The sequence below is a fragment of the Urtica dioica genome, chromosome 7 (assembly GCF_054948205.1).
Source record: "Urtica dioica subsp. dioica isolate 48M chromosome 7, U.dioica_male_clone48M_v1_H2, whole genome shotgun sequence".
In the NCBI taxonomy this organism is placed as follows: Eukaryota; Viridiplantae; Streptophyta; class Magnoliopsida; order Rosales; family Urticaceae; genus Urtica; species Urtica dioica.
This window is the reverse complement of record NC_142762.1, coordinates 21,194,249-21,208,706: the sequence shown is the minus strand read 5'-3', so window position 1 is coordinate 21,208,706 and position 14,458 is coordinate 21,194,249. Positions and strand designations below refer to the sequence as shown.

Sequence of the window (14,458 nt, the reverse complement as noted above, 5' to 3'; positions counted from 1 at the left end):
ATATAAAAGTATTACAGATTTAAAACTATAATTTTAAGAAGGGCAATGCGGCTATCTCGCCATCTTAAAGTTTGAGTTTAGTAAAATAACCAAACTTTTCAAAGTTGAGACAAAATAGCCAAAATTCGACAAAACCCCCAAAGTACCCGCACACAAATAAAAGCATACACTTCAATCGACATAAAAAAAACCTAACTGCTGATCGTGGAGGTCGAAGATCTTGAAGAGCTTCTCCGGAGATCGGCGGTTGATGCTGACCGCCTCCGCGAAGTTGAAGAGTCGGATCGTCGGTCCTTTCACCATCTCTATGAAGCAAGTATCGTCTACGTCGGCTCCAACTCCATCAAGATCAGATCGCAAAGCCGCTTCTCGCTTGTGTAGACGACTCTTATCGAAGCCCTAGCTGCTCGGATCGACCTCGCGAATACTGCTCGTCGGTCGGTAGCTCACGCCGGTGTCTCCGTGCCGGAAAATTTCATCAGCCTCAGTCTATCGTCCACGACAGCGATGATGGAGCATAAATCTTTGTTTGCGGAGAGAGATTCAGACTCGATCGGAGCGGTGTGAACGAGAAGGATATTGTAGAATTCGTCTTCCAGGCGAGCCATGACGATCTGGATGGCAGAGTTGACTTGGACTGGTCAGATTCGAAATCGCCGTCATCACCACCATCTTCTTCTTATTCTTTTTCTTCTTCTGGTTTATCGAACAATGGATTAAATTTTTTGACATTTTTTTTTTCTTCTTCTGATTTATCGAAGAGTAGATAATTTTTTTTGAAAGCATGATTAAATTTTTTGACATCTTCTTCGTTTTCTACTTCTGGTTTATCGAATAGTGGATTAAATTTATTGAAAGCAATATTTAATTTTTTGACATATTATTCTTCTGGTTTATCGAATAGTAGATTAGTGCAGTGGATTAAAATTTTGGAAACTTAAATTAATTATTTTGAAAATAATTAAGGATATATTAGTAATTTTACATTATAAGTGACTAAAATACATCAACTTGTGAAATCTTGGTCATTTTGTTAAACGCTAAGTTTGAAATAACTAGTTCATGCAAAAATCTTTCTAAGAATATCTAAAATATTATTTAATGAGACGTAAAATAGGGATGAGTTGAAACTATAAAAAATACTACTCACGGATGTAAAATGCATTATACATGAAAAAAAAAAATTTGCATCGATATAGCAGGGTGGTGTACAAAGAAATAAATTATATAGAAGCATTTGGGCGGGAAATCCCAAATCACAAAATAAAAAATAAAAGAAAATAAGCTTAATATCAGAACTCCTTCCGTCTCTTACTTTTTCAGGGCGAGAGTTGCAAAAATCAGGAGCTGAAGAGGAATAGCATAGCGGAAAAGCCCTAATTTGTATAACATCCAATGCGTCCTAGGAAGAAATCCAATGCCTCTTCTACATCATCGTCGAAGAAACCCCAACAACAATCCAAGTTTGGAATCCAACATTTCTTCGAGCGTCACTCTCAGAACGCTTCTCAGATCCCCAAAATCCTATCCGATCGACTCTCTAAGGAACAAGAGCCCATAGACGTGGACGACGACGATGATGCTGCTTTGGCGTCTCGGAACCCTAAGAACCAACCTGGTTCGAAGGAAAATGCCATGGCGATCGTGTCCCAGCACACTCCTCCCGAGACATTGGAGAAGAGACCGAGCGTCGATAAAGGCGATGGCTTGGGTGTTGAGTCTCCGGAGATTTCAAAGTCTGTGTCTTTGAAACGCTTCAAGTTCTCGCCAGGATCGGTAAGCTATGCCCTTTTACTTTAGAATTGTTGTTCACAAATGACTCTTTTTCCTTACTGCTTATTACTGGCTTCTTATGTTTTTCGTATTGGAATGTAATTTTGTGCAACATCAATTTGGTGATAGTTGATACAGCAGAGTCAAGACGATGGTGGAGACGAGATTACATGGAAGATCTCGCCAGTGAACGAAAGACTACAATCAGTTTCAAAGAGGTTACCGGATATGATGAGAATGATGGCAGAGTCTTCAAGGAAAAACTCACTGACCATTCTTCAATGCTCAGAATCTAAGGCAGGTTCATCGATTCATTTACGCTTCTGCTTATTTGCCTTCTTATTCTGACAGAGAAACTAACAGCGTTGACTGACTAAGTTGCAGAGTTCTCCGGCTGAGGCGGGAAAAGTTGAGAAGTGGATTTCTTCCCCAACAGTGAAGACATCCGAGAAATTATTGGTGTCGAGAAGCAGGGTTGGGTTAAAAAGGGTCAATCAGGAACAGCTTAAAGATTTGAATAGAAGTTCCACCGATGTAATGGACTCAATTGCAGTAAAAGAGCCGAGTCCATTTAGGACGCCACCTTCATCATCATTCAGTCATGATAAGGTAATTATGGCTCAATGATGTAGAGTATCCCTCTTAGAGAAGTGCTTGTAGTTGGTTAACTCGAAATACATTTTTCTTATTCTAGTAGACTTTTACGGCCAGAAAACCATAGTGTCAATAGGATACTTTTTCTGATCTTTATTTATTTATTTGCTTAACCTAATGCAGAGTAGTATAGTGATTTTTCTCTATATAAACCCTTGCTTTGCCTAAATGCAGCTTGCTAATGATATTTCAAAGAATGGGTTTGTTGATCTGCATGGACAAAAGCAACACAAAAAGGTGAAAATCTAACTTTTCAGAGCAAAGTCAAAGTGATTATTGAGTTGCAAATGCATATTGCCATGTGATATCTTCAACTTATCAAGTCTACTTTTATATAATCTAAAAGAAACCGTATATTATTTTTTCCTTTAAATATTGAAAAAAGAGACAATCTTTCGCTTATGTACTTGTAGGCACTGCTTGAGCTCCTAGATCAGGTTGAAGATGTTATCTCTGTTGAAGATCCAGTATCTGACAAAGCGGAGGAATCACCATTCCATCCACGAGATAGCCCCATTGACGAGCTGCATATCAAAGATAATCTCGCACCTGAAGTGGAAGGGACAAATCTCCTCGAGTCCCCAAAGCCCTTGTCCAATTCCTATTTTCTTGTACTGGAGGTACTCTTTGGAAATTTTTTATTGCTTTCCCACGGAGGGTGAGATATATGTTTGTTTATGCTTGAATCTCCCATCCCTCAGGTATCTGAAAAACGCGGACCTGTTGACGCATCTGGTGCTCAGCATCCTATTAAGGTTGGTAGAAAGAATGATCAGCAATTGTGAATTTTACATTTTGGAGAGAATAGGAAACAACTGAATGGGACCATTGTTTTCAGGTTCTTCGCTTGCTGAATGAACAAACCGGAGTAGAAAGGGCTGTGTACTTGTCCGAAGAGTGGTACTAAATAAGCTTTCCTTTTATTTATTCTTCCCTTTGATGGAAGTATTTAATTGAGTAATGTTATACTTGAGTCCAAATTTCGGACGTCTTGAATCATCACAGATATTCAGTATTATGCTAGTATTTCGCGGGCCCTGTATTTTGTGACAACTCAATATTTTGTTACTTGTTAATTCCAAATGATTTATCCTGGCAGGAAATAACTGTTCATTAAAATGGATAAAAAAAGGAATTTGAATTTGATCAGGAATAAGTGACCATGGTCTTTACCTTTCCCTCCCACAATCTATCGAAAGAGATCTTTAAATAAGATTTTTTTTTTTTTTTTTTTATGGTTTGATGATTTATTTGAATATATTTAAGTATCACTTGAAGAATTGATCACCATGAGAAAGATCTGTGTTTTTTTCCCTTGAAAACTATTTTGTTTTCCTTAGAAAATGTTGATCAGTGGATTGCTTTCCTTCATCACTCTTTGTGATGTTTCTTTTGCAGGTTTTACAGTGTCATTTCTCCAGGATATTGTGTAAACGTTATTGGGGAATTTGATGACCAAGGAATTTGTCATGTAAATCATGAAAGAAATTTTGTGATCGTTCACCCTGATCTATTGATGTCTGGAACGCGGGTAATAAAGAAATCTAGTTGCTATAATAAGACTTTAAAACTCTTTTTTTTTTCTTTTCACCATCATTTCATGTGATTTCATCATAGTAACTGTCTGATCAATGCTATGAGTTCTGCTCTTGAGATAGTTTTATTCAGAAGTAACATGTTTCCAAATTGTTTGCTGTCAGGTCGCTGGTAGTTTCAGTTGCCCAAGGCGTACTGTTCTTGACGAGAGGCTAAGATCCAATGAGAATTCCGCTGCAGCATTAATTGGTACACTGTTGCACCAAGTTTTTCAGGTTTAAATCATTCAGACCCTTCCAAAAGTTCAAATTCGGATATGATTTTTTTTATCGCACAAATGACACATCTCTCGTATCTGGATTTTTTTATTTTTATTTTAATCTCAAGGCTGGGCTTACGAAGGAGAGGCCTACTATATCGTACCTGGAGGAATATGCACACACGGTGCTCCAGAAGAATATTGAGAGTTTATATGCTTGTGAAGGTTGGAACTAGCTCATAACACTCTGAGTCTCAAGTCAGTGTACCTGGCTGTACTGGATTCATCATTACTTTCTTTCAAATGTGATATTAGCTATGTTCTCAACTCTTCAATTTTCCCTTGTTTTTTTGGATGTTGCAGTAAATGAAAGAGATATTTACCGAACCTTGATTGAAGCCATCCCTAAACTATTGAATTGGGTGAACCTTTTCAAGAATTTAAAGGTTTGTCTCTTAATTCAATCATTATGCTATTCTCTTTTGTACTTATTAAAACAATTACAAAAGTTAGCAAATATTTTCTTATCTAATTTTCCTTTGATCTCTTTACCATACATCGTAGTGTAGATCTTATGCTGGTACGAATCCTCTGTTATTTGAATTTTTTGTTTTGAAAATTTGACTTCTATCCTTGAACATTGACTGTTCGAAACTTTCGTCTTATGTGACATGGAAAGTGTTGGTCTCTTAAAACAAGCCTAAAAAGTACCCTTCTATGAAAGGTAAAGAAGGAAATACAAGCCTAAAAGCGCGCTTGAACAGACTCTCACTAGACCGGAAAGAGAATGAACTAAATTTCTTTACTAGAGCGGAAGAGCCAGAGGGTGATACTATTATTGACCCTAAAAAGAAGCCATAAAACTCTGTTTACCATATTTTCTGACACTTTTGTGGACCTGACAACCGTTGTGGTAAGTGGAAATGAACTCGTTCGACAATTGAAGTGCTCGAAGAACAAATCGCGAGAGGGGCGTCAAAGAATCTTCTGTAAATAATTCACCCTTTTTGAGAATGAAATTATACTGAAGGAGCCTACAGTTTTTACTTTAGTTAATTAGAGTACAATATATATATATATATGTGTGTGTGTGTATCGATTCGAGTGCCTTGTAACTTGTTTTTTTTTTTTTTTTTTGTTGTGTAATTGTTCGTTTTCTTTTCTCTGTGTACCCTTTCTTAAAAAAAGGCTTTTGCCTTATCAATAAAATGTCTCTGTTTCTAGAAAAAAAAAGTGTATTTTTTTTGGAAAAATGCAGTGCATATGCATTGACTTGATTAAAGAAAATTATGGTTTTTGATCTAGATGTTTTATGACATGGCAGGGCTTCGGTAACCCTATAGTTGATTTTGGATCCAATATCGGACCTAAAGAAGTAAAAATTTCAGAGGTAAGGTGTCATTTTATTTTATCAGTCGTTCTTGTGTATTTCTGTGTACTGTATAATTTTTGGAATGTTCTGTGTGCTCTATAACTAAAAATGATTATCTTCTGTCTGTATATTTCTATTTTAAATGTATGGTAAGCTGTGAACTATATCTCTTTTACAATACGGGTAAGACTATATTACATACTTTTACGTACTAGTATTGAGTTTGAACTCTAGACTAGTTTATTTTCTATGCCAAATGTGTATTTTCTATGTTTATTTTTACTCGACTTAGTGTCACATGTAGGCTAGCTGACAGTAGCATTACTTTATCGTTTTTCTTTATAATAAACTATTCAAAAGTTTAACAACTTTGTGCTGTTAGGTATCTGATATCGAGGAGATGGCGTGGGCGCCAAAATACGGTTTGAAAGGCATGATTGACGCTTCGGTTAGAGTTGAAGTTGGGTCGAACAAATATGAAAGCAGTGGAATGGTTATGCCTTTAGAATTTAAAAGTGGAAAACCACCCAATGGCCAGGCAAGTTGCTTTTCTGCTCTAAATAGCTTCTCATAAGCAAGGAATGTTGAAAGTAGTATCGCTTGTATTTATGCGGATTATTTTTATTTTTATTTTTTCAAACAGCCATCTATGGAACACAGTGCCCAAGTCATGCTATACACTCTTTTGATGTCTGAAAGGTTTGAATACGCGATATCATTTTCACCCATGTTTCTGAAATGTTTGATTGGCACACGATATGAGGGGTTGATTTCCAGATGGTGCTTTCTTCAGGTATCAAATCAGCATTGAGTCTGGTCTTCTATATTATCTTCAGTCAGATCAGACACAGGTAGTGTACAACACAACTATGATATCTGCGCTGTATATTTGGGTGGGGTCTAGTTAATTGGTCTTTAATCTCTTCTTGAAGGGTATAACGGTTCAAAGATCTGACCTAATCGGGATAATCATGCGCCGGAATGAACTTGCGTCGGATATATTCAAAGCATTTACAATGCAAGTACTTCCTCCAATGTTACAGGTATGGACAGTTTATACCACCACTCGAACATATCATCATTTTAGAAACTCTTCCATGTCTCATGAAATTTTTCTTTCATTGTATCTGTAAAGAGTCTTGGAATGTGCCGCGTCTGCCGGCATCTTAGTGTTTGTACCGTCTATCATAAGGTAATTTCATGCTTCAAAGGCTCTATGTTGCCGAATCTAGCGCATTTTTGATGACACCTCTTTCAACTTTAATTGGTAACAAGGAAAAAGAAGTAGTGAGTAGTTTAGGTATGATTTTCGGCCATTGCACGTAATGTTGCAGGTGCACGGTGGAAATGCAGAGAGCAGTGGATTGGGGGATTTATTTGATTCAAATACGCGTCACCTAACAAATGCTCATGGTGTCTTTCTTAGGCACTGGGATTGGCTGATTGACTTGGAAGCAAAAACGATGCAGGTCTGTACTCTCTAGTTCACTACCCATAGTGCGCTATTTCTTTCATATTCCAATGAAGTACGAGCATCATGACCGTCAATATCTTTATTGATTCTATTCGTTTGTCCGTTTTAGCTTTCGAAGAAAGAAATCTGGCAGTCACATAATCTGAGGAGTGATAATGCTCGCCTTTTTACTATTGGTCTTGAGAATGAACGTCTGAGTTCGGTAGCTAATGACAGCAGATTCATTTACCGTTTTTTACATCACAATATTGCGGCAAATGATAAAAATTCACCTGATATGAAGTCTTTGAATGCTATATCTTCACCAACAAACAATTTGAAGAGTGGAGACTATGTGGTAAGGAATGAGTATTATATGCGCTTCCTGTTCTAGGGTATTTTAGTTATTTATTTTTAATTTTTAAATGCACATATTGTGATCAAGAGAGGTTAGCTAGCCTAGCGGTAAGCACTTCTGCCCACATAAAAAGGGTTATTAACACATTGTTCTCAAATCCTACTCTATTTTCTGTTCATTATATATTCGGAACTCTGAGTAAGTTTTTTAATTCTTAAGATTCTTAGCACAGGGTCTGGCCATCTAACCATTGCAAGTGGGATTGTTAGAGATTCAACTGACTCCCATATTTCTGTAAGGACAACCTTTGCTGTCTATAAATAAAAGTCATGTATACAAACTGTTTCTTAGTACTGCTTAATCTACTGTAAGCACTTTTGTTACTGGAATGTACATGAACCAATTTGATAAAAAATAGCATTTCAAACACGTAGATCTCTTTCTCAAAGCGCTTACGGCTACCTGGGAAAGCTTCAGATGAATCTGATCTCCTTAAAGAAGTTTGGCGGATCGACAAGGATGAGTTTACGACTTCATTTGCAATCATGAGGTAATAGTATATCAATAGCTTCCATTTATTCTTTGGAGAGCTGTCCAATATATCCTTTCTAAGTTCGTCTGTCTTCTTTTTCAAGGTTTAACGTAGTTCAGCTTTTTCATCAAAATGCACAGAACACACATCTAAGAAAGATGATTGTTGACCTTGAGGTAAAACTTAGCAACCACATTTACCTTGATTTTTCTACTCAATACATTTGCGAATGGAAAACAGGTTCCGAGATTCGACAGTGGCTGCATAATGAGCCAGGACCCAGCAGTATCTTATGTATGGTCACAGAAGAATTTGAATGATGATCAACGGCGAGGCATTCTTAAGGTTCTTTTATTTTTATATATTTTTTAATCCTTCCCCTGACTAGATATATGATCACCACACTTATTTGTTTGTGTCCACAAAATTGAATTTTCAGATACTATCTGCGAGGGACTATGCTCTCATTCTGGGAATGCCCGGAACGGGAAAGACATCTACTATGGTCCATGCTGTTAACGCACTGTTGATTCGAGGTGCATCAATTTTGCTTACATCTTATACAAACTCTGCAGTTGATAATCTACTTATCAAATTAAAGACTCAGGTCAGGGTTCTTCTACAATTAATCATGTTCATTTTGGTTGGGACTTCTAATGAATTTCATTTGTGTGCTCGATCTTGTTTTTCATGAAACTTTAACAAGATCACTGTTTGTCCATGAATCGATTTGATATACTGTGGCAGTCAACAGTAGAGCAATATGTGAAGGTCCTGACTTTGGCAGAGGTCATGGGTTAATTCCCCTAGGTTGTGTTTTGAATCCGGATTTTATGTTGTAAAATGAAAACTTCAACTAAAATGTGTAGGAAAATCAGAATTCTCTTTTGTGTTTGGAAGTCGAAGAAATTTGATGGAAAGATAATGAAATCCTTATTATCATGTGGCACATGAGAAAACAAAAATACCTCACTTTTGTGTAAACTTTCTTGGATTCTCATTTCCACACATTTTTCAATGGAAAATGAAATCTCAATTGTAGTTATATATTCTGCCATTTATTAATAAAAGTGTCCCTTGTTTCTCTTAAAGATTTTTTTTTTCTTTTTTAGTTATATATTTTCCTCAATCCAAAGTCCAAACCACACGAGGAAAATGCAATCGATTTTCATTTTTTTCCCTCAGATTTCCCAGGTTCCAAACATACCCTTAAATTTGAGATAATCCATGTTGTCCCCATAAGCATGGTATTGGGTGCGTGCTAAAAGAAAAATTTGCTGTTCTGTTTGGAGTTCTGTCAGTTGTTGGTTAACAGCAAAGGCTCGTATTTTTGTGCAATGTCATTTAACGTTTAAATTGTGAAGCTGTTCAATGTGTATCCATAAACGATTGTACCTCTCCAAGTTATCATTATTACTAACTTATGAGGTAATAGGGGATCGATTTCATACGCCTTGGAAGACAAGAAGCTGTGCATGAAGAAGTACGAGGGCATTGCATCTCAGGTTAATTTTGTAAACAATTGTCTACCAGGCTACTTTAAAAATATGATTGTTTGAGCTCATGATGTTTCCATGGCAGCAATGAACTTACAAGGTGTTGAAGAGATTAAAGAGAAATTGAACCAAATCAAAGTGGTCGCAGTGACGTGTCTGGGAATAACGAATCCCTTGCTTTCTAAGAAGAGGTTTGACGTATGCATAATGGATGAAGCTGGACAAACAACCCTTCCAGTATGTTTTATTTTTTATTTTTAAAGAACTGGTGCTTAATTTTTTACTATATACATCTTCCAAAGATTTATGATTTGCTACACATCTATCCACAGAACTCTAGGCATACTACTGCAAATGTGTTATTTATTTAAAAGAAAACCTTCCATGATTTTTAAGCCAACACAAGAATACCTTAAATTTTAATAATCACAAAATCAACTCGTACTACTGTGATTCACAGCAAAAATTCCCCATTCCTTTGACTTATGAATTCGAAATTTTAACCTCAAGTGAATAGGTTTATTTGCATATGTGGGTCTCAATTTTTTTTAAACATCGCACACTTGTCTTTAAAATATTTATATTTTTTTTCAAATTTATATTTGGCATTATTTTTTTTTTCCTGTATATTCACATGCAACAATTTATTGGATAACAGGGCAACTATGTTCGTATGTTTGAAATTCTTTTGATATGGCGCATCACCAAATGACGCACATTTATTGTATATCTAACGAGTAATTTATGCGCTTTTTAGGTATCACTTGGGCCGTTGATGTTTGCGTCGAAGTTTGTCTTGGTTGGTGATCATTATCAATTGCCACCTCTTGTCCAGGTATCTTCCATTTTTGTCTGCAGGAAATCTATTGATAATAATAAAGTATTTTATCCTGAACTCCGTTTTTTTTTTCTTTCAGAGTGTAGAAGCTCAAGAAAATGGCCTTGGAGTAAGCTTGTTTCGCAGACTCTCAGAAGCACACCCTCAAGCAATTTCAGCTTTACGAAGCCAGGTTAGTGTACATTTCAGAGCCTAATCCATTCTCTAAGAGTGTTTTTTTTTTTTTTTTTTTTCCCTTTGCTTGAAACTTTAGGTGTATATTACGACCATTAAATTACTAAATCGCGTGACTGCAGTATCGAATGTCTCAAGGCATTATGGAACTTTCAAATTCCTTAATATACGGAGACAAATTGCGTTGTGGTTCATCTGAGATAGCTCATGCTAAACTTAATATCTCCAGTTTAAAATCTGGTTCTTCGTGGATAGATGGGGTAAGAAGAGCACCTTCTTTGACTTTATTTTTTGGCAGTTCGCTTGATGTTTCTCGGTCTTTCATATTTATTTTTTTATTTTAAAACATGTACTCGTGAAAATGTATGTGGGCTCGCATGAGCATGGTATTCAGTTGAGGACATGAAAAAGCTATTTTTTTATTTTTCATTTTACTCGAGTAGTTAAATGTCAGAACTTGGTAGTTTTGAACTTAATAAAAATGCTTACGGTTGCCCTTTAAATGACTGCAGGTTCTGAATCCAAACAGATCTGTTGTATTTATCAATACAGGTATTAATGCGTCATGAATTTTTTTTTTTTTAAATTTTCCGTTATATGACTAATGTTTTCATGTAAATGTTTTCTTATAGTCTTGTAATTTATTTTATTTTATGTTAGATACATTGCCTGCTTATGAAGTAAAGGATAATAAGACCACAAATAATCCGATGGAAGCACAGATTGTTGCCGAGGTTCAATTTTGTTTTGTTTATTTTTCATGGCAAATTAACCATCTTTTTTATTTATTATTTTTTTTCTGTTTGTACAATATCTGATCAAATTCGAATCTTTACCCTCATTTTTCTTCAGATCGTGAGGGAATTAGTCAAGAATGGTGTCGCTGGGGAAGATATTGGCATTATTACACCCTATAATTCACAAGCGAATATCATTCATAATGCTTTGAATCCAACATCTGTGGAGATTCACACTATTGACAAATACCAGGTTGGATTGAGCTTTTTGACTGTTCATTATCAATTCGACCTCATCATTCAGACTGCTAAATTCTAACAAAGTTGACCCTAGTATTCAGTGTCTTAAGAATCTAGTTTTTTTAACCTGGAAGAAAAACATGATGCATCAATAGCATAGCCAAGATCATTGCACTTCTGCATTGAGCGTTATGTACTGAATTTAGAGATTTTTCTTTTCCCGGCCTCTTTAAATACCTTGGCTTGCGATGGGGATTTTTTCCAATGTTTTTCTTAATAAGTTATTTTGTTATTAATATATATTTGGCGGGTACAGGGTAGGGATAAGGACAGCATATTGGTGTCGTTTGTGAGGTCTAGCGAAAATCCAAGAAACTGTACTTCCTCACTTCTTGGAGATTGGCATAGGATTAATGTGGCTCTTACCAGGGCCAAGGTACTGAATTTAACGATGTCCATCTTCGCTGCCTGTTATTGCCCTTCCCCGAGCACTAAGGATATTTCCGTTTTAACAAATTTTTATGTCTTTCTTTGTACAGAAAAAGTTAATTATGGTTGGATCATGCAATACCCTCTCAAAGGTTCCTCTGCTGAAGCTTCTCATAGAGAAAGTTGAACAACAATCTGGCATTATCTCTGCACCCAAGGATACTATTCGGTGGGGAGAGCTCAAAAGGTGCTCACAGCCACACCCACAGCTGAGATGACCGTAAATAATCTCGAAATAACATTTTTGTAGCTACAACTTGTAGATAGGGATTTTTTTTATAATGTAACAGAAACAAGGTGCGACCCATGATCCTGTAACCGCTTCTGAAATGCAATATGAAAAAAAAATGCTTTGCATTTTTACTTCTAGATTGAGAGGCTTTGTTCTTCTATTACCCGAATTGTATATAATCATACAAATCACACTTGATCTTTGTTATATAATCTCACTCGATAGGCTCCATTGCTATATCAGAAGTAGCTATCATACAATTCGAGATCAAGGTACGTTGAACTCTTTCCTGATTTCAGTCTCAGCCGATACAGACAGAAAGGGCATTCATTCAATATAGCTACTTTCTGCTGTTAGACCTGCCCCGAAACGACTGCCAAAACACGGGCCAGTTTCTCTGAGCCTCGTTCCATCCCCAGAAAGAGCCTTCCCTCAGTGGATCCCAGCTGGCTGACACGATCCCGTAGCTCACTCCGAGCAGAGCCGTCCCGAAGAAGGCAAAGGAGACGATGAAAGGGATCCAATTCGGGACATCGATCTTGAGGACGACTTTGAGGTAATAGAAGAAAGGGAAGAAGAGAAGGCCGATGAAGAGCGGGACTCCGACTGTGAATCCTATCCGGCTCATCATCCGGTTTGTCACTATCTCCGGTATAACGCCCGCTTCTCTCTCCTCCTCTTCGTCTTCCTCTGCCACATCATCATCCTCGTCGTCGCCGCTCACTTTCCTCTGTTTTTTGGTTTTCTTCTTGTTCTTTTTCGGGGGACCGAATCCTTTTGGGTCCCGTAGCGTAGCCTGCAATGGTGCGGAGCGGCGTTTGTGGCTAATGATCTTTGGTGCAGAAATGTGGTGAAATCTTTCTTCTTTTCTGATGGAAAGACCCCAAACCTAAAACATTACCGATTGTAACCGATTGTTGAGTGAATTGCATTTGTCATCATCACCATCACTGGTTTTGTAACCGATTGTTGAGTGAATTGCATTTGTCAATATATATATATATATATATATATATCCAATTTAATTCTTTATACATCATAATAAAGTTGAAGGAAAATAGAAATATCATGGATTTGTAAAAGGCGAACTTCAAAAGTGGATACAGCGAATTGCAAGCCAAGAACAAAAGGGGGTACCTTTTGAGATGGATTATGATTCAAAGACTGAATTGGAGAGAACCATGAATATGCCACTGAAGTAGCTGCCATTTAGAGAAGAAAACTGGAAAGAAAAAAAAGACGAAGTAACGAATACGAATGCTTCAGAAAGACAATATCATGGGGCTTTCATAATCATGCTCGAGCAAAATTATCTTCTGAGAGAGACCAATCAAAAAAGATTTTAGGAAAGAAGATAAGGTATTTCAGCAAAAAGCAGGGCGTGTAATTTACCATTTGGTACAAAGAGGCTAGTCTTGTCTTTTCCTCAAAAACTTAAAATCCGATGGCTTGGACCTGTATAGCGGAATTTCATTTCAGTTATGTTAAGCTTGTTTCAATATTTCATCTGCTTAAAATGAATTAGAATAACGTTTGAGTATATATTAGTAGGGTTAAATAATCACATGTGTAATTTGACATTGTTAAATAGCCAACGTTCCGTAAATATTAAGTAAATAGGTATTTTCATATATTTACAGACGTAAATTTCAAGTAATAGTCACTTTCATTTATTATGACACCTCATCTATGACTATTTATTTAAGGTTTACGAAACATTGACTATATAACAATTTTAAACATTTTAATTGATTATTTACCTAATTATTTTGATATAAATATAAATATACATACATATATAAATACACACACATAGATTTTGAGAAATAGAATATGTTATTACAAATGATGTTATTACATTAAGATCACGAATTCTATGGAAAGTGAAAAATTCTCCAACTAAATGAGTTCATTGAAAAGAGTCTGTGAGCAGATATATTGCCACTTTATACCGTACTAAGAACCGATGCATTTTCTATTGACAGATCAAATTGCAAGTTAGGGTGAGAGATACTTTCAAGATTATAAAGCTTCCCATATAAAAACGACCATTTTTATTGTCAATTACGAATAAAATAACATTCAAGTAAGTTGAAAAACTAATCAAAGTACTGATATTTTATTAACATACAATCCCCAGATTTAATTAGGGGTGTGTATAGTCCGATCCGATCTAAAACCGACCTCCAAATTAGATCGGACCATTTTGAACGATTTAAATTTTTTTAGCTCGGACCGGACCATTTAAGAAAATAAACCAAACCGAATTAAACTGTTTAGAACGATCCGGTCCGGTTTAGACCGTTTTAGACGGT

General features: G+C 36.3%; 2 protein-coding genes across 2 annotated transcripts; one reads left to right on the top strand and one right to left on the bottom strand.

The window, feature by feature from the left end:
- The first annotated feature begins 1,259 nt into the window (after nt 1–1,259).
- EMB2411 (DNA replication helicase) lies at nt 1,260–12,150 on the top strand. Its single transcript, XM_089619263.1, has 34 exons — nt 1,260–1,776; nt 1,903–2,070; nt 2,158–2,382; nt 2,602–2,664; nt 2,841–3,047; nt 3,129–3,182; nt 3,266–3,327; nt 3,826–3,958; nt 4,128–4,238; nt 4,351–4,447; nt 4,586–4,668; nt 5,547–5,612; nt 5,977–6,132; nt 6,238–6,293; nt 6,388–6,445; nt 6,527–6,637; nt 6,730–6,786; nt 6,929–7,063; nt 7,178–7,405; nt 7,625–7,699; nt 7,840–7,955; nt 8,041–8,113; nt 8,178–8,282; nt 8,377–8,544; nt 9,373–9,442; nt 9,519–9,670; nt 10,191–10,268; nt 10,351–10,443; nt 10,568–10,705; nt 10,958–10,997; nt 11,106–11,179; nt 11,298–11,435; nt 11,739–11,858; nt 11,962–12,150. The coding sequence occupies exons 1-34, from the start codon at nt 1,396–1,398 to the stop codon at nt 12,127–12,129; spliced, it is 4,059 nt and encodes a 1,352-aa protein (XP_089475389.1). The 5' UTR covers nt 1,260–1,395; the 3' UTR covers nt 12,130–12,150.
- A 98-nt stretch (nt 12,151–12,248) lies between these two features.
- Nucleotides 12,249–13,471, bottom strand: PAM68 (PAM68-like protein (DUF3464)). Its single transcript, XM_089619264.1, has 2 exons — nt 13,281–13,471; nt 12,249–13,032 (listed from the first exon to the last, which is right to left on the bottom strand). The coding sequence occupies exons 1-2, from the start codon at nt 13,350–13,352 to the stop codon at nt 12,484–12,486; spliced, it is 621 nt and encodes a 206-aa protein (XP_089475390.1). The 5' UTR covers nt 13,353–13,471; the 3' UTR covers nt 12,249–12,483.
- Between the last annotated feature and the right edge of the window lie 987 nt (nt 13,472–14,458).